Here is an 18,706-nt window from a genome sequence, read left to right as displayed (position 1 = left end):
TGTGTGCACATGTGCAGTATGTACGTGTGTACCTGGATCTGCTGCAGCAGTCGCTCTATGATCCCCAGCAGGATGTCCCAGGTGACCACCTGCAGCTCTTTGCCGTACTTCTTGATCAGTCTAGTGATGGACAGGACGATTTCATAGGACACCACCTCATTGGGACACGACATGGCCTGAGTGGCAGAGGTCAGACAGCAACAGTCGTCACAACTTATTTATTACTTTATTATTATTCATAGTATTGTTTTTCAAACAACCTTCTCTTTGGTCGTTTGTCATGTCTGGTTATTCATTATTGTTCAATCTCAGCTCTCCTATAAATCCTTAGAACGAGGGACAGCGCAACAACTGATAACGTCACACTGGATACTGCTTGATAGAATCTATTGTATGATAACACTAATAACGCAAAAGGGAGATCCAGTCTATGCCACACACGTTTGTACTTGGCACAGCCACATGCATGTGAATATATGTGTTTCATCGCACAAAGTGACAGATCAATGCTTGGAGAGAAAAAGAGACAACTCTGTTCTGAAAATTGACATTGTGCATTGACAATATTAGACTTGAAACAATTAAGCAATTAATTGATAAGTTTGTCCACAGAAAATGTATCTGCAACAATTTTGATCACTGATTAATTGCTTAAAGGACCAGTGTGTAGGATTTAGGGGTATCTAGCAGTAGGGCTGCATGATTATATCCAAAATGATAATCCCGATTATTTTGATCAATATTGAGATCAAGATTATTTATCAGGATTATTCATAGATTTTAGGGGCAAAATATTTGTATTGCACTTTCACATTTGAATAAACAGAGTGCTGCTTTCACCTCCGTGTTGTGCAACACTCCTGCTAATGTACAAATCTTTGAATCAAAATAAGACTTCAAATAAGGTTTTTCTTCACCTGAATTTAGTGCATTTTCGTTTTGTCCGTCTGCTCTCTGTTATTACTCTTCTACTCTGGACCGCAGCAATCAGAAATGTTTTTCACAGGCTGCTACTGTAGGTTGCACATCTTGACATCTAGTATGACATCTTGACATCTTGATCGCCTCCTGGTGGCTGGCTGTTAGTTTAGGAAGAGTTTGATTTGATGCGCAGCTGAGTTTTCTACAGTGGGGAACCTCTGGGTCTGAAAAGTGAAGCCAATGCGGAAGTGCCTTACACTTGCATTCTTTCTAATAGCCAGCAGGGGGCGACTCCTCTGGTTGCAAATAGAAGTCTGATTGTAAAGAAGTCTATTAGAAAATGACCCTACTTCTAACTATGAAAGTTAATTATAACCCTTTTGGTCGCCTAAAAATGTCTTATTCAGTGTTCGGTTGTACTTAGCTCCACCCTCTCGTGTCACTTCTGGTTGCAAAAGACCAACATCGCGACGGCCAAATACCAAGATGCCGACAGCCACAATCACAAACTCAAGGCTTCAAAACGGCAGTCCAAAAACCAATGGGCGACGTCACGGTGACTACATCCACTTCTTATACAGTCTATGGTTTTCTTTGAGCGGAGCACGCATTTTAAACGTCAATATCGCAGTCGATCATCTTCATTTAATTGTGGGAAGCCAAAATCGTGACAGCAATTCATATTCAATTAATTGTGCAGCCTTATCGAGCGGTGAGGTTGCAGATTGCAACCAACTGAATTCCTCTGCTTTGTGACATTTTGTAGAGCAAATGATAAATCAAGAAAAAAATGTTAGATTATTCAATTGTGAAAATAATCATTAGTCGCAGCCCTTAACAATATGTTGTAAAACGAAAACAAAAATGTTTTCCCTGACTTCTTTGCCAAGTATGAATTAGTTAAAGGGACTATTTGTAACTTTCAGAAATGCTTCTTAACAGCGACACCTGTGGCCGTGAAATCAACGAAAGTCAGCGTCGGGCTCGCGCTTGCTCGCTCTCAATATACCTGAACGAGCATCGCTCAAAACAGTGAGGCGACACACGTCAGCTAAAAGCACAATATCACTCTATATTTCAGCTGCTTGGCAGTAATGTTAGCTGACCAGACGAAGGTCTCTCCATGAACATGATTTAGATCTGATCCTAGTCTTGGCTTTTCCTGCCTAAGTGCAGGCTGATGCAGCGGGGCTCTGCAGCGTGTCTCCCTGCTCTCTCCGCCCGCAGCCGGAGAGAGCAGAGGAGACACCGGCACCCGGTCGGTAACGAGAGGGTAACGTAACTCTCTGAAGAGCTCCATCACTTCACAAGACACGGGAAACCTCTGTTGGTCTGGAGGAACTGCAGCATTTATTTCTGCACAAACGTCCCCTGTGCATTCACTAGATATTCTCAGAGCTACTAACTCTTCTGCAGTGTGGAGTGAGCGCACGTTCACGTCTAGAGGTGGAGCGAGACAGCGAGGACGCGCGCGCATTCTGAGTGAAGGAGAGCAGGCAGCGGAGACGAGGCTCCAGCCACACGCGAGCGCGCATATGCGAACGCGCATGTGTGGCGACCCGCTACATTTATACGCTTAAAAAGTTACAAATAGTCCCTTTAATAAGCAATAAGATCATTTTGGCCAAGATAACATTAATTTTTACTATTTACAAAGTGCATGTAGAAAGAGTGCATGTACTGTACTGTGTGTGTGTGTTACCTTGTAGAAAGATGGTAGAACGAGTGTAGGTGTGTTTTTGAGGGCGGGGAGTCTGTGTGCGCCCCACAGGGCCATCCCAACAAAGAATACAGCTCCTCTCAACAATGGTGCATCCTCCATGTACACTCTGGTGGATGTTGCAGGTAGTTAGAGAGACACACTTACACATCACAATAATATATGATGCACCATAAGATCAAAAATAAGCTTAAATCTGGAATAATACCTCTCCTCCATTATGCGGCACATGGTGTAAATAGCACTGTGGCCGAGGTGAGTCCCCAACACCTTCCTCATCAACTTCAGAAGCACAGAGCAGCACAGCACGGGGGAACAACAAAGGAGACAGAGGAGAGAAGATCAGAGGAGACGGTTATGAATAATGCTCCTTTGCATTAAAGCCTTCAGATAAAAGAAAAAAAGTGCGTGTGTGTATACTATGTGTGTGTTCTCTCACCTTCCAGCAAGATTCACAAAACTCCTTGACGTTGACAGTACGACAGAGTGTGATGATGAAGACAGTGAGAGAGTCTGAGGGCAGACAGTTGTAACACACCACTGCATCCAGTACTTGTAGTGCCACCTGGACGCATCATACACAACCACACACACACACACACAAAGACAGACAAAAGTAGTACATATGGCAGTGGATCATCATTGAACGTTAATCATTTTTACACAGTGCTTTGGAGAAGAAACAATACAAAGTTAAAACAACTCCGAGGTTCATAAATTCAACAGTAGAGTAGGTTTCACTATATTGGCAGTGTTACTTATGCAGTTAATAACTATTGATGAAATTTAGATAATCGTTGTTTGTTTACGAGAGCTGTCAATCGATTAAAATATTGAATCGCGATTAATCACGTGATTGTCCATAGTTAATTGCGATTAATTGCACATTTTTTTATCTGATCAAAAAAAGTTCAAGCCTTAAAAGGAGATTTGTCAAATAATTAATACTCTTATCAACATGGGAGTGGGCAAATATGTAAATGTTTGTATATATTTATTATTGGAAATCAATTAGCAGCACAAAACAATGACACATATTGTCCAGAAACCCTCACAGGTACTGCATTCAGCAATAAAAATATGCTCAAATCATAACATGGCAAGCTCAAGTCGGTGAGTCTCATTACAAAACCGTAACTTTTGAGCAAGGACTGTCAGCATGTACTGTTAACGAGATGTTTGAACAAAGAATGAGTTGATTGTTCTTCGGTTGACAATTGAAAACCAGTTAAACTCGATCCAATAACAATATTTACTTTGGAAACCTGGTTCACTCTTACCAGACAACTTAAATTGAAAAATCGACAAAAAGTGTTAAAATGGATAGCTTTGGATGGGGAGTTCAGACCAGGGATGTATGACTCAACATTTAAAGAATGGATGAAAAAAGGAATGACTGCGTTTTGTACTGTTACTAAAAATGGAGACCTGAGAAGTTTTCAAGATTTGAAGGACAGATTTGCACTTCGCAACCAAGACTTGTTTAGATATTTCCAACTGAGAGAATATTACAACAAAAAAGTAAAAAGGGAGGCACCAGAAGAGAAGAATCCAGTGGTAGAAGTTATAGTCAATGCATATCATCAAAAAGCATCAAGGATTATCTCTAAACTTTATCATGGCTTAATGGAATGTCAAGCAAAGACTACATCCTATGTGAAATTAAAGTGGGAAAAGGAATTGAACATCAAAATCTCAGAAGAAGAATGGCATGATATGTGTGTAACACTACAGACATCCACTAATTCACAATTCTGGAGAGAATTTAATTGGAAAAATCTGGTTCGTTTCTTCATTACGCCTAACATAAAAAGCAAGCAAATTCTAAGGCAACAAACATGCTGGAGACAATGTGGCCATACAGATGCAAATCATGCACATATCTTCTGGAGTTGCCCAAAAATAGAACCATTTTGGGACAGAGTGAACTCAGTATTAAAGGAGGTATTGGGATATATAATCATTAAGAAATGTTCCATTTTGTACCTGGGTAATATAACTTCAGTGGTGCCGAAGGAAGATCAGTACTTGGTTAAAATCCTACTCACAGCTGGCAGAAAGGCCATTACAAGAAAATGGCTTGTAGCGGACACCCCCAGACTTAGTCAATGGTTAGACATAGTACAGGGAATATTTGTGATGGAGAAAATGACTTATTCTCTAAGAGTGAAAGAAGATGAGTTTAACAGAAAATGGGAAAAATGGATTAGGTATAGACATAAAGACATAAGCAATGTATAATTGTATTGTAAAAACTGTAAGTTATTGGAAAATGTTTTAATAAGAAAATAACCCTGAATACTGCATCACCAATTGTAAACTGAACCCCTCACTGCACTGTTGCAAGTTTCGTTTTTATATGTGTGTTTTATTTGTGTATGCAAAAAAAGCAATAAAGACTAAAGTGACAAAAAAAAAAAGAAAACCAGTTAAACTGCAGTTATAGCTGCTTCAGTTTAAAGGGGACCTATTATGCTTTTTAGTGTATTATATAGTTTTTTGTGCATATAAAAACTTTGCAAGGTTGCAAAGCCCAAAGTCTACGCCAAAGGGAGTTACTCTCTCCCATAGAAACACTGCTTCTGAACTGCCTGAAACACCTTGATTTAAGTCCCGCCTTTTCTTCCGTAACGTGGTGATGTCACCAAGTAACACATTTTGCCCAGCGGATAGTTTGGCACGCCCTCAAACAAAGCTAGTTTGAGCGGAGTTGGAGTGGAGTCCGGAGAATTTGGTTTGGTTGACCAATCACAACAGTGGGCCAGCTGACCAATAAGAACAGACTGGGCTTTTTGGGAGGGCGGGGCAGGAGCTCAAACTGAGCGTTTCAGACAGAGGGTGAAAGGAGGTGCTGCAGCACAGCCGGTATGAGAAAAGTAAAGTGTTTTTTGAACATTAAAGCAAGTAAACATGTTCTAGCAGAAACCCAAAATACAAGTATGAACCTGAAAATGAGCATAATAGGTCCTCTTTAACAGAAATCTAAAGTAACTTGAAGAAAAGAAAAGTACCCACCTCAATATCTGTTGAAGATGTTGTTCTATTGCACAGGAGACAGATTTTCCTAGAGGGAGCACAACAGAACAAGCAAAAAAATGCATGTTAATAATATTTTCTGGATTTAAAAAAATTCAGAAGTGTGTACATCTGTCTGTATCTCTGACTTACTGGACCATGATGGAGACATTCTGGTCCAGGTAGCAGCTGTTGAACTTCACCAGATTTACGAGAACATGGAGAAAGTCGGAGGTGAGACCTATGTCCATCCACAGGAGGACAAAGCGTGCTGGGGGAGAGGACAAAAACAGCGAGAATAGAATATTACCGGTTCATATTTGGTTGAACAAACACAACTAACTACGCAACCTAATACTACACATCTTTTTCACAGCGTCTGCCGGTCAGTTTTTTGTACCTATGTCCTCTTCCAGGTAAGTGATGTCTTTCCCGTTCTCGGTTAAGGCCTTGAAGACCTCCAGCCTATCAGAGAGGTCCTCGTTGCACGGTTGGTAGTCTCTGATCACCTTGAAAAAGTAGGCTCTCAGTGGACCGAGCCGCTCACCCTTTGAATAAACAGCGTGCATTACTTTATGAAATGCCAGGAATTATATTTACATTTCATATTTGCTTGTGTGTGCATTGTGTCTATATACCTGTCCCTGTATAATGGCCCGCAGCAGCTGCAGGACAGCATGTCTGGCCTCAAGAGGCTGCTCTGGTGTCCGCATGTCCTCCACAGCTTTCCATACAGCCTCCACTGCATGCTAAAAAAAAAAAAAACACAGATTTTGCCAAACACAGAAGATAACATGTACCGCTGTATCAAAAATGTCACACCCGTAGCAGACTCACATCCTCAAATTTTTTCGTTTTGGCAAGATCACAGACGTGGTTCATCATGCGAACGCGGTTGCTCAGACCGCAGTCCGGGTGGAGCTCCTGAAAGACATCAAGGGGAAAAGAAAAAGCCATGACATAAAGTAAAACAAGATGGAGGAAAAAAGCATGGTGAGTTTCAGTGTGTATGAACATGCATAGATGCTCGGTCTCTTCTGCAAACCTTGATGATGTCAGTCGTGATGATAAACTCTGACGGTCTGGTTTCACTCTGTTTGCTCGGTGGCCGAGGGGGTCCCAGCCCAAAGATCCCCTTCACCTTGTCCTTGAGACTCTCCTTGCTTGGTTGTTTATTCATGGCCCAACCTGGAGATGTGACAGGCTACACAGGCTGGGACTGATGGCTGCCTGGAGAAAGAGCAAACACACATTTAGGAAATTTTGCATCACAGTTAGCTTGGATTATAACAAAACAAAACCCAATACCTAAAAGGTCAGATAAAGCACCTGACATTCTCTAAATGTGACTTGATGTAGCTTGCCTGCTAGCAATTAGATGGATGGTCACAGTAACGACCGAGTCCCATTGCAATTGTTAAATCAATTTGCACTGAGTTACTAACCCCCTGAGACCCGCAGGATCGAAAAACTGGCAAGGACATTTTCAAAGGGTTCCCTTGATCTCTGACCTCAAGATATGTGAATGAAATTAGGTTCTATGTGTACCCACGAGTCTCCCCTTTACAGACATGCCCACTTTATGATAATCACATGCAGTTTGGGGCAAAAACCATGCATTTTTTTGTATGCAGTATAAATGAGCTATTCTAAAATGGTGTATTTAATTATGTCTGCATACTGGGGTCCCTAAACAGTTTTGGAATTACATTAATTAGATATCACTGTAAAGCTGAGACTCTTGTGGATCCAATGAGCCCAACTGTATTCATGTGTGATGATGTTGACCCGTGGTGACCTCTGGGATAATCACAGCCTCATGAAACTTTACAGCCACAAACTAGAGACCTAGAGCATTCAGAGGATGGATGGCTGCCCTAGGTAGATTGACAATAAGGGGGTTTCTGAGCAGTTTACACAACAGAAGTGCTCGCCATCCAATCACGAAAAATGCAATTCTTGCAGAAATCTCCAGATGTCAAAAGTTTTTGATACCAAATCGCAGCATGTCTTTTTCTATGGCGTTCCTCAAGGTCTTGGTGTTTTAATGTGGTATTTCAGAGGGATTATTGATCATTTTTTATCAATTCTCGTGTGGTAAAAAAGGTTAAATTGCTGCAAGAACTTATGAGACATAATAGAGCATGGGAATGACCATCATATACTTCTATCATACTGATCTAAGCCCTTATACACTTTCACAGTTCATTTTAATTTATTATTTCATGTTTATTTCTGATTTATGACTAGAACAACTTGAAACACAGTGCTGAGCTGCATCTCAAAGTAAACTTCAAGTTCCCAGCTTTCAGATGATTCAATTCAATTCAATTCATTCTCCCCCTAAAGACCCCCTGTACCTCCCTAAAAAAGACAAAAAAGCAGGTATAGTGTGTAGGTCTCTGAGGGTTTAAGGGCTGCATTATTGTACTGTAACTCTAAGTCTGTGTGGTGGATATTGTCTTGCCTCTGACACAGGACCATATAGCGGTGGTGGCAGCATTACACTTTTTAAATCACACTATGCATGGCTGCATCTAGACACCACTGGAGGCAAAAGGACTAAATATGTTTTTTAATGTAACTAATGTGTGAGCGGACTCTTCAGACTCTAGGATAATCACAGCCTCATGAAACTTTACAGCCACAAACTACAGACCTAGAGCATTCAGAGGATGGATGGCTTTCCTAGGTATGTTGAAAATAAGGGGGTTTCTGAGCAGTTTCCAGAACAGAAGTGCTCGCCATCCAATCACGAAAAATGCAATTCTTGCAGAAATCTCCAAACGTCTAAAGTTTTTGAAACCAAATCGCAGCATGTCTTTTTTCTATGGTGTTCCTCACGGTCTTGGTGTTTTAATGTGGTATTTTGGAGGGATTTTTGAAAAAGGTTAAATTGTTGCAACAACTTATGAGACATAATAGAGCATGGGAATGACCATCATGTACTTCTACTTATGGCAAAAGGACTAAATGTGTTTTTTTATGTAACTTAGGTGTGAGCAGACCCTTTAGACTCCCAGCCACAGCTATGCAGAGGTGAAGTTTGGAGCCTGTAAATGTGTAAACCAGGGTGGGGGAGGGGGGGGTGCAGGTTTGGAGAAGCTGCTGTCATGTGGACTGGACAGAGCCAGAGGGGAGGGGAGGAGAGGGGGGGGAGGGGAGGAGAGGGGAGGGAGGGGGAGCAGACAGACAACGACTTTTCTGTTTCACTTCAACAACAACAACAACCACATCAGTGCAAGGTAGCATCCGACCAGAGCAGACTATATGTCTGTGGACACTTGACAACATATAAACATGGTATGTAATGAGGATAAATCATGCACAATGGTGCTACTGAACCGTTAGCTAGGCTTTACATTCCCATGAGCTAGCATTCCTCTGTGGCAGTCAAGGTCTGGCAGCTTTAAACAACAACCTCTCCACCTCCTCTCACCTTGATGGAGACGAGTCTCTGTCGGCTTCATTCGTCCTCATGCAGCCCACAGAGCCGTCTGCAGTCTGTGCATTCATATAACTCTGTCTCTGCTGCTGGAAGCTTGTTCTCTCGTTCTGACTCAGTCCTCCACTCCTCAACCGGATGACACACTAACGCTGTGACAGGGGCACTTCCTACAAAAACACGTTTGTTACTCTGGGCTGCTGGGAAATGTAGTTCCTGAGCCAGCTAGCTAAACCCATAAACTCTGCTTAAAGCCCTTTTGTTAGTCTTAAAAACATATAATCATGACAAATTATGAACCAAACATCCACACAATATTAAGCTACTGTTCCGTTTCCCGAGAGCCTCGTAAAGCTGGTTAATAGTCGACTAGTATCTTGTGATAAGTTGTTAGCTACTAAACACTGCAACGTTACCCAACAGTTAACTAGCAGTTAGCTGACCATGCTAACGGTGCTGAAGTTGGTTCCTCATTGCAGTCTGCAGCTGCACTGTCTGCAGGCTGCCAGTGAGAGGAGCTGCTGGATCATAAGTAACACAAGTCTTGTGATTTTATTACTTTGAAGAACTCAGCTTTGTTGTGTATTGGGTTACATGGTCAAGATCAACCTAAACAAAATGCATTAAAGTCTTGCTGTGACAAAAATGGAGAGAAACAAACATTTTTAATGATAAGAAACAGAAAAGCAACAAAAATAGCAACAATTTTTTTGTACCTTTCATCCACTTCAATGGTGTAACATATATATACTATAATATAATATATATTATAATGTAATCATATTTATTATAATATTAAATTACATTATTTTGGGCTTTAGATAGTCATTAAATTAGTATGATATTTTGCAGAGAAGTCCAGAAGATCAGCGTTATTTACTTCTATTACAATATTTTTGTAAAAGCTTAGATTTAAAATAACAATTCCCACTGCAGGCCTGTTGCCTGTGCTGGTTTATTAAAGCAGCAGTAGGCAAGATTGGAGCAAATATGATTTACAAAAGTTACACACCATGTGTCACTATATTCTGACAGTAGTGCATGAGAAAGGTAATCAGAAAAAAAAATCATGTGCCTCTGTGTCCTCCGGTGTCCTAATGGCATCTGCAAGATTTCACAGACCGGAGGAAAACAACCAATCAGAGCCGAGCTGGAGCCTTGCCGTTTCTGAGCAGCTGTCAATCACTCGCAAACTCCAATCAAACGGTCAAACTAGGCAGCACTGATCAAATATAAATCAATATTCTCTTACTGTAATGTTTATTTCTCGCCTCAAAAGTTTTCAGAAACATCTTGTAGTGTACTGGTTTGCTTTAAAATGAGAAAGTTTGTGACCCAGCAGCCATGTTGAGATCAGTTGAGGAAATACCAAGCACCAGCCAGAGCAAACTTTCTCATTGCACAGCTAAACAGTACAGTACAAGATGTTTCTGCAAAACATTTGAGGCAAGAAATAGACATTACAGTAACATAGTATTGATTCGTATTTGATCAACGCTGCCTAGTTTGACTATCAGAACCTTTTGATATACAATATGCTGAAAGTTTATTATGGAATATTTGCCAAATGATGCCAAAAACATTCTGCTTACTGCTGCATTAATATCCCACAGCTACATCTTTTCTTCATGCAGAACATAGTAGCATGCAACACGATGAGCTCTACTACCTTAATAGTTTATCACATTTCTATATTAAAATATGTCAGTTTCTTGTTATGAATATAAATACATAAGACTACATTGATTGTTGTATTCATATTTTCATATTGCCAACCCCTAAACTCATAATTGTGAGTAGTTCTCAAAATACATAGTATCTCATAGATGTAGTTCTGTTTTGTATATTTATGAAATCTATTAATAGTAATTATTAACCACTAGTGGCCTAAAATCTGTTTTTGCATTATTTGTTGATATGCTTAAGTTTAAATAATTTTAGTAAAAGTATATTATTATTATTATTGTTATTGTTATTTTTTTAATGCTTTTGAATAAATGCATGAAGGAAATAATAATAACAATAATAATATTATTATTTCCTTTTGAATAAATGCATGAAGGAAATAATAATAATACAAATATTATTATTATTATTATTATTATTATTATTTCCTTCATGCTTCATCCTTCATGATTAATCCTTCATTTATTCAAAAGGGATTCAACTTTTCAAACTACGAATGAGAAACCAACTTCAGTTTCATCACAATGCTTCCCGTCCGCTGCAGCACGAGGGTCTGTTATGTAGTCCAGTGTTTTACAATGACCTCTCCTTACTTCATGCACAGCAGGTCTGTTATCACTCGGAGTGGTGGTCTAAAGGCTGACTGCGCACCTGCGGCCTCTCTCAGGTCCAAACTCACCAGCAGACGGAGAGATGTGGGTCCAGTCTCCTCTGTGGAGGTGAAGGTGGAGGAGGATGAGGAGGAGGCGAGGATCTGTGAGCAGAGACCCTCCTCGGCCTCCTTATCAGCGGGTAATGTTTACCTTAGCCTACTAGTTCAACACAGACGACCATCAAATTATTTAGAACCATGCAATAAACCACAATTAATTTACAGCTCCTGACAGAGTATTGTTTCTGTGCAAAGGCTGGGGAATTTGCCATGGTTGTTTTGAGTGTTAACCCAAACTTGTGGACTCTTGCAGCTGAAAAGTGATTATTGACACATCACACCCACAGATACACAATTATATCTGGGCAAGGCAGGCTGCCTCTAGGGCTGCTGCTGCAGGCTGCCTCTAGGGCTGCTGCTGCTGCAGGCTGCCTCCAAGGCTGCTGCTGCTGCAGGCTGCCTCTAGGGCTGCTGCTGCTGCAGGCTGCCTCCAGGGCTGCTGCTGCTGCAGGCTGCCTCCAGGGCTGCTGCTGCTGCAGCACACTGCCTCCAGGGCTGCTGCTGCTGCAGGCTGCCTCCAGGGCTGCTGCTGCTGCAGCACACTGCCTCCAGGGCTGCTGCAAGCTGCCACCAGGGCTGGGGCTGCTGCAAGCTGCCTCCAGAGCTGCTGCAGGCTGCCACCAGGGCTGGGGCTGCTGCAAGCTGCCTCCAGAGCTGCTGCAGGCTGCCACCAGGGCTGGGGCTGCTGCAGGCTGCCTCCAGGGCTGCTGCTGCTGCAAGCTGCCTCTAGGGCTGCGGCTGCGGCTGCTGCAAGCTGCCTCCAGGGCTAATGCAGGCTGCTGCCTACAGGGCTGCTGCTGCAGGCTGCCTCCAGGGCTGCTGCAAGCTGCTTCCACGGCTGCTGCAGGCTGCTGCCTCCAGGGCTGCTGCTGCAGGCTGCCTCCAGGGCTGCTGCTGCAGGCTGCCTCCAGGGCTGCTGCTGCAGGCTGGACTTTATCTCATCTAACAAAGTCGTGAAATCGGTCTGTGAAATCTTGCAGATCTCATTGGGAGCACCGGAGGACACAGGCACATGAGGCACCTGTTTCAGATCACCTCTCTCATGTACTACTGTCAGGATATAGTGACCGATTTATAAAAATAACTTTTTTTAATCATATTTGCTCCATTTCTACCCACTGCTGCTTTAATGTAAAGGGTCATGAGATGAGTAACAGTATAGGAAAGCAGACTTTCTTATTGTTTTTGCTGTTGCAAATTACTGTATAACTTAAACTCTAACTTTAAAAACACTGTTCGGCCGCTAGATATATATATGCAACCGGTGTGGAGGGGTCAGTAACAGATATTGCTTTGATTTAACGAGACTCAAGCTAAAACGTTTACAAACCGCTGTTGTAGACAATAGTGTGCCTCCAGGTTTGTTGCAACAGTTTAGGGACGACCCTGTCCTGTTTCAAAATGACAATGCCACGTCTAACAGCACTGGGATGAACTGGAACGCAGATACCTGGTGGGTCGTCTTCCCAGAATAGTGAAGGCTGTTGTAGCATCAAATTAATGCCCATACTTTGTTCGGATGTCTACATACTTTTTGCCTTGTAGTGTATTTTCTTTCTGTTTTGCCGTGCTGTGTCAAATATTTCTTGTTCTCTCTCCCCTGTGTTCATTCAGGTGGCTGCCATCCAAAAACGGAAACAGACACTTTACCATTGTCTTCACACAGCCGCAGGAGGAGACAGCTAAAAGTGGAATATGACAAGGACGAAGGTGTTACACCGGTGAAGACTGAACACTGGGAACCTCCCGACTGGAAGAAACAACTGGGATACATTCGTGAGATGAGGAGCGGCCGTGATGCACCTGTAGATAGCATGGGAGCAGAGAAATGCTACGACAGAGAGGCTCCTGCACATGTAGGTGTGGTTTCTTTTTTTTAAGTCTACATTATTCACTGATTCAAATTCATTCACATACTTCTATTGTCCAGCACAGGTGAGACGTTTCCAGGTGTTGGTTTCACTCATGCTGTCCAGTCAGACCAGGGACCAGGTGACGGCAGCAGCCATGCAGAAGCTCCGAGCTCACGGCTGCACTGTAGAAAACATACTCACTACTGACGATGAAGCACTGGGAAAACTCATCTATCCTGTCGGCTTCTGGAGGGTAATGCACAAGTCTTTTCATGTGCTACAGCAGCCATGCTTCCACCTTCTCAACCTCCTCCTTTGTTCGTTTTTTGCACCTTATTGAATGGCTTTCCGCCCTTCCTCTAGACTAAGGTGAAGTATCTGAAGCTGACATCGGCCATGCTGCAGAAAGAGTTCGGAGGCGACATCCCAGACAGCGTGGAAGGGCTGGTGCGCCTGCCAGGGGTTGGACCTAAGATGGCTCACTTGGCTATGGACATCGCCTGGGACCAGGTGTCCGGCATTGGTGGGGACACACTCCTGAAAGATGCATGATATCACCTACAAATCAAAATGGAATAAAATAGATAAGCTATGTCTAACAGAGCAGCGTGAATTCACATAGTTGGAAACTGAACTGCAAGCTTCAGTCTGGAATCTGAGGTTGGTTAAGTAGCAGCATTAAGAATAACAGACACTGTATATTTGCAATAACTAGACTGAGTGTACGCGACACAGTGAGTCAACATCACCATTTCTAGAAATGCAAATCTATATGTGCGCTCATTTATAGTGTTGATTTTTTTTTGTTCAGGTGTGGACACACATGTGCATCGTATCGCTAATCGGCTGGGCTGGGTCAGGAAACCAACCAAGAACCCGGAGGAAACACGCAAGGCCCTGGAAGAGTGGTTACCCAGGTAACAGCATGACTAAATCACTGCTGACACGTACAACCTGATTAACACGGACCGACAAATCTATAAAGACCAGAGTCACAGAGACAGACCTTGGTGCATCCAGCACATCATTGATTCTGGTGATTGATAGGAACTATTCCCCATATGGTGTGTTGACTGATAGATGCAGCGCCGCCACTAGGCGCACGCGCATCATGCGCTGTGTGAAGGGCACCAAGTGCCACAAACAGCCTGGCCATAATACTGCCGTTTGCCACTGAGGTGGTTCAACAGTTTCATCACAATCTCAAGATTCATATGTATGTCCACTGTCTTTAAAAGTGAGCACTGCAACGGCCGTCAAAAGACAGTCATGTAAATGCCAGTCAGATGATCCACCATCATTTTCAGAGGGTTAAAAGTAGGCCAAATAAATCAAGAACTGAGGAGGAGAATAATTCCAATTTTAAGATCATCATCGTGATCAATGAGACAGGTCTAATTATAATATATATAATTATATCATTATAATTATAATAATTATATAAATAATAAAAAAGTCGAATTATATAACCTATCTATTTTTTTTACTTTTAGATGGTTAAATTATGTTAGAAATAGGCCTACCAGTAGACTGCAGTCACATTTTTGGCATATTTAAACAAGATTATTTCATTTAAAAGATATATATCAGCTTACCTTTTCTTTAATGTGTTACTGTTATTGGTGCATTCTGGTCAGATTTAATTATTTTCTTTTTTATATAAAAACAAGATTTGATCTTGTTCTCAAAATCTCTCAAAAAAGGAGTCTTGATTAAAAGGGGGTGTCTCACAATCAAGGTCAATATGGTAGCTATATTATAAGCAGGTTAAGAGGCTTTGTCAATCCTGCATGCACAAAATGAACACTGCTTAACCAAAAGAGGTAGGGGTCACCAACTAACATCTTACCTTGGGCACCAAATTGGTCAGGATAGACGGCAACTCTTGAAATTAAAAATCATCAATGAATGCAGGTTTAAAGTAAGCGTGTTCCTCTCTGTCGTAGGGAGCTGTGGAGCGAGATCAACTGGCTGCTCGTGGGTTTTGGACAGCAGGTTTGTCTCCCTGTCAGCCCTCTCTGCTCTATGTGTCTGAACCAGCACAGCTGTCCATCCGCCCACAAGATCTCTCCTACAAAGAGGCCTAAAGCCGGATCCCCACGGTCTCCAAATCCAACTGAACCCGAACAACAATCTGCCATTAAACACGAGAGGACAAAGGAGGAGCCGCTGCCCACACCTGTTTCCCCCACTGCACCGAGAAGGAAGCTAAAAAGCAAGAATAATCGTTGATTTAGCTGTCACAGACGTTTTTGTCTGAGCCGTGACCGAATGTTGGACGAGAAAAGTTCAATGTATACGCGCACACTGGAAACATGCATCTAAGCTAAACATCGATGATTCGGGATGTTTTCATCACAGTTTTATTTGACACTATAATTGCACTGTTTACACTTTATATGAAATCAAATATTTTTGTACTGTTAGTGCTTCTTTTTTTTTATTACCAAATAAAAGCATATATGTACTGAGGTCATGTTTAAAGTTTCTCCTTTATTCCAGCAGAGGGAGTTTGCCTGTCGCAGCAACAGTACACTCATTTATAACATTTTAATATTGAAGTCTGCCATAAATACTGTACCTGGATAATGCAATGTACTTAATGATGAAACAACCTGAACTAAATACACAACATACAGATATGCTAAAAGACAGTAAGTAGTCATAATTCCATATTCATAAAAGCTAGTTGTAATTATCAACCAATAACAACCAGACCCTGTCATAGCAAAAACAAACACTTTTAGTGGACGTAAATGACGGTGCCAGCATGCCCCAATAGCACCATATTGCAGCCCGTGAGCAGCTGCCGTCTATAGCGCTCTCCCTCAATTGTCAGTCAGTTAGACACAAAAACATGGGAAAATAGGGTCCAAATTGAAAAATTACCAAAGTTACCCTTTAAATTCCCTCAACACTTCTTGTCATTTGGGCCATTGTTAACATTTTAAGGCAGGATGAGTAGGATATTTAACTTGGGAAAGAACCCAAGAGATAAAGTAAAGAACTAAAGTGACAAACAAGCCTTTATTCATGAAAATATGATTGAATTTGTGCAGCCAGCCTTGTTGGTTACTGCTTAATACAGAGGTTTTCAACCTTTTGTAACTTGTGGCCCTCTTCTGATTGTTAAAATTTTTTCGAGGACCACCTTCCCAAATAATTTAAAAACTGGGCTATAGATATGTGCTTTGCCACTGTCAGGTCTAATGACCTACATAAATACTCAGCTTACCCTCACCCATCACTGCCTGCCATTATGAATCCAAAGTATTCATATTTCCTCCCCACACGCTTTGGAGCTTTTACTGGTGCAGGAGTTGTCTCCAATATCACTTTTTCGTTTCAAAAACCACTCCAAGGCCCCCAGTGGGCCCAGCCCAGAGTCTGAGAGTAGTTGGTTTAATATACAGTATATCACAACATGAGCATACGGAATAAATGACATGCAAAGTGCTGATTCACATTGTTTTCTGTGAATGTGATGTTACTCAGCAGCACTGCTTAAATTAAAAGTAAATATTCTGTTACATAATATTTATACACACCTTGTAGAGCAAGCACATTATTTACTGCACAGAGCTAGGACTTGTTTGGTTTGATTCTTCCCTACAGAGTAATAGGTGTGTTATGATTAATAACTATAATGACTGCCACTCATTAGGTGTATCATTGCGTGTTGGCTGACTGCCATGGCTTACTGGGTCACTTAAACTGAACAAAGCCATTGTTAATGTTGTTAGTTACACCCGTGTTTATCTTGCTACAAGTCAAACTGTCTTCTGTGGGGAAAAGGCCTATTACAGATATTAAAACACTCATTGTACAATGATAGACACATGTTTGTGGCAGTGTGCTTTAATTTGTAATTGTGTTATTGTAGTTATTTGGTGTTAGTAATTCTTAATGATGTTGTTAACTATGGGAGAGCTGACTGAGCACTCACATTTATAGCTATCCACGTTTCCACTGAGCTTGCAAGTACTGTTGGCCAGCTGAATGAGTGCCTTGCTTAAGGGCAATTAGAGAGGAGGGATCCAGAGGCCATCAGTTATTCACCAGATCTGATGTGTTGCTCAAGGGCACAACAGCAGCTTTGAGGATTTTTTTTTTCTGACAGGTGACTTGAAGTGTAACTATCCAGCTCTAGGCAGTGAAGTAACCAAGTACATTTACTCAAGTATACTTCAATACAATTGTACTTGATTATTTCCATTCCATACTTTTACTTCACTAGAAAACTATTCAACTTTTCACTTCACTACATTTATTTAAGAGCTAGAGTTACTAATTACTTTTAAAATTAAGATTTTACAAACATATTAATTAGGGCCGTAAAAGTTAAAGCTAGAGTTTAAAAAGCTAGAGTGAAGATACTGGCATCATATGAAACTAGAAAACTTAAGGAATCCCTTGGTACAAACCATGTCACACAAGCTTGTCGTTAAGGAGGATAAATAACGCTCCAAACTTACACTAAATGTTGGTGAGGAAAAACTGTCATGGCCATTTTCAAAAGGGTCCCTTGACCTCTGACCTCATGATATGTGAATGAAAATGGGTTCTATGGGTACCCACGAGTCTCCCCTTTACAGACATGCCCACTTTATGATAATCACATGCAGTTTGGGGCAAGTCATAGTCAAGTCAGCACACTGACACACTGACAGCTGTTGTTGCCTGTTGGGCTGCAGTTTGCCATGTTATGATTTGAGCATACTTGTTTGGCTAAATGCAGTACCTGTGAGGGTTTCTGGACAATATGTGTCATTGTTTTGTGTTGTTAATTGATCTCCAATATTAAATATATACATACATTTGCATAAAGCAGCATATTTGCCCACTCCCATGTTGATAAGAGTATTAAATACTTGACAAATCTCCCTTTACGGTATGTTTTGATTGACTAATTTGCGATTAATCACGATTAACTATGGACAATCATGCCAATAATCGCGATATTTCAATCGATTGACAGCCCTTATATTAATACATCTATGTTAATAATAATATAATAGTATAACACTGACAGTAGCCACTTTATACTATTTTCTAGCTAATACTTGTCTATACTTTTGCTTTAGTGACATTTTGAATGCAGGACTTTTTTTTAATTGAGTATTTTTAAACTGTGGTATTGCTACTTTTATTTGAGTAAAATATTTGAATACTTTTTCCACCATTGGCCTTGTGGATGTTGTGTCTTCCTGATCTGAATATCAACAACACACCATCAAACTTGGCTGTCCTGAATTACTTGAAAGACTCCTATTTACAAATCATAAAAGGTTTAATGTTGGATAAATACAAAGTCCCATTAATATTTATGGTAAAACAAGTTGTTGCTTGTTCTG

At 41.2% G+C, this 18,706-nt stretch overlaps 2 protein-coding genes across 6 annotated transcripts in view; one reads left to right on the top strand and one right to left on the bottom strand.

The window, feature by feature from the left end:
- The window catches only part of tsc2 (TSC complex subunit 2), a 37,267-nt gene extending 25,661 nt beyond the window's left edge, over positions 1-11,606 (bottom strand). For all 4 annotated transcript variants that reach the window (XR_012593217.1, XM_074628959.1, XM_074628957.1 and 1 more), the window contains exons 1-12: positions 11,467-11,606; positions 9,096-9,271; positions 6,702-6,886; positions 6,494-6,580; positions 6,295-6,405; positions 6,057-6,204; positions 5,810-5,927; positions 5,657-5,705; positions 3,081-3,206; positions 2,850-2,923; positions 2,624-2,750; positions 33-176 (exon numbers count right to left, since the gene is read on the bottom strand). Coding sequence is in view for 3 of the 4 variants with exons in the window: in XM_074628959.1 (XP_074485060.1) it covers positions 33-176; positions 2,624-2,750; positions 2,850-2,923; positions 3,081-3,206; positions 5,657-5,705; positions 5,810-5,927; positions 6,057-6,204; positions 6,295-6,405; positions 6,494-6,580; positions 6,702-6,836 (1,119 nt within the window). In the remaining variant the exon portion in view is untranslated. The remainder of the gene's footprint in view (positions 1-32; positions 177-2,623; positions 2,751-2,849; positions 2,924-3,080; positions 3,207-5,656; positions 5,706-5,809; positions 5,928-6,056; positions 6,205-6,294; positions 6,406-6,493; positions 6,581-6,701; positions 6,887-9,095; positions 9,272-11,466) is intronic.
- On the top strand, positions 11,278-15,824 carry nthl1 (nth-like DNA glycosylase 1). 2 transcript variants are annotated; one of them, XM_074628972.1, is made up of 6 exons: positions 11,278-11,579; positions 13,114-13,355; positions 13,435-13,605; positions 13,716-13,875; positions 14,164-14,269; positions 15,299-15,824. In XM_074628972.1, exons 1-6 carry the CDS (start codon positions 11,312-11,314, stop codon positions 15,582-15,584), a joined length of 1,233 nt encoding a protein of 410 aa, XP_074485073.1. In that variant the 5' UTR covers positions 11,278-11,311; the 3' UTR covers positions 15,585-15,824. The 2 variants fall into 2 exon arrangements, with proteins under 2 accessions (XP_074485073.1, XP_074485074.1); XM_074628973.1 differs by lacking the exon at positions 11,278-11,579 and adding an exon at positions 12,660-12,952.
- The last annotated feature ends 2,882 nt before the right edge of the window (positions 15,825-18,706 follow it).

This window comes from Sebastes fasciatus, chromosome 3, assembly GCF_043250625.1.
Source record: "Sebastes fasciatus isolate fSebFas1 chromosome 3, fSebFas1.pri, whole genome shotgun sequence".
Classification (NCBI taxonomy): Eukaryota; Metazoa; Chordata; class Actinopteri; order Perciformes; family Sebastidae; genus Sebastes; species Sebastes fasciatus.
The sequence above is the reverse complement of the archived record's forward strand: the minus strand, read 5'-3'. Positions and strand labels throughout refer to the sequence as shown.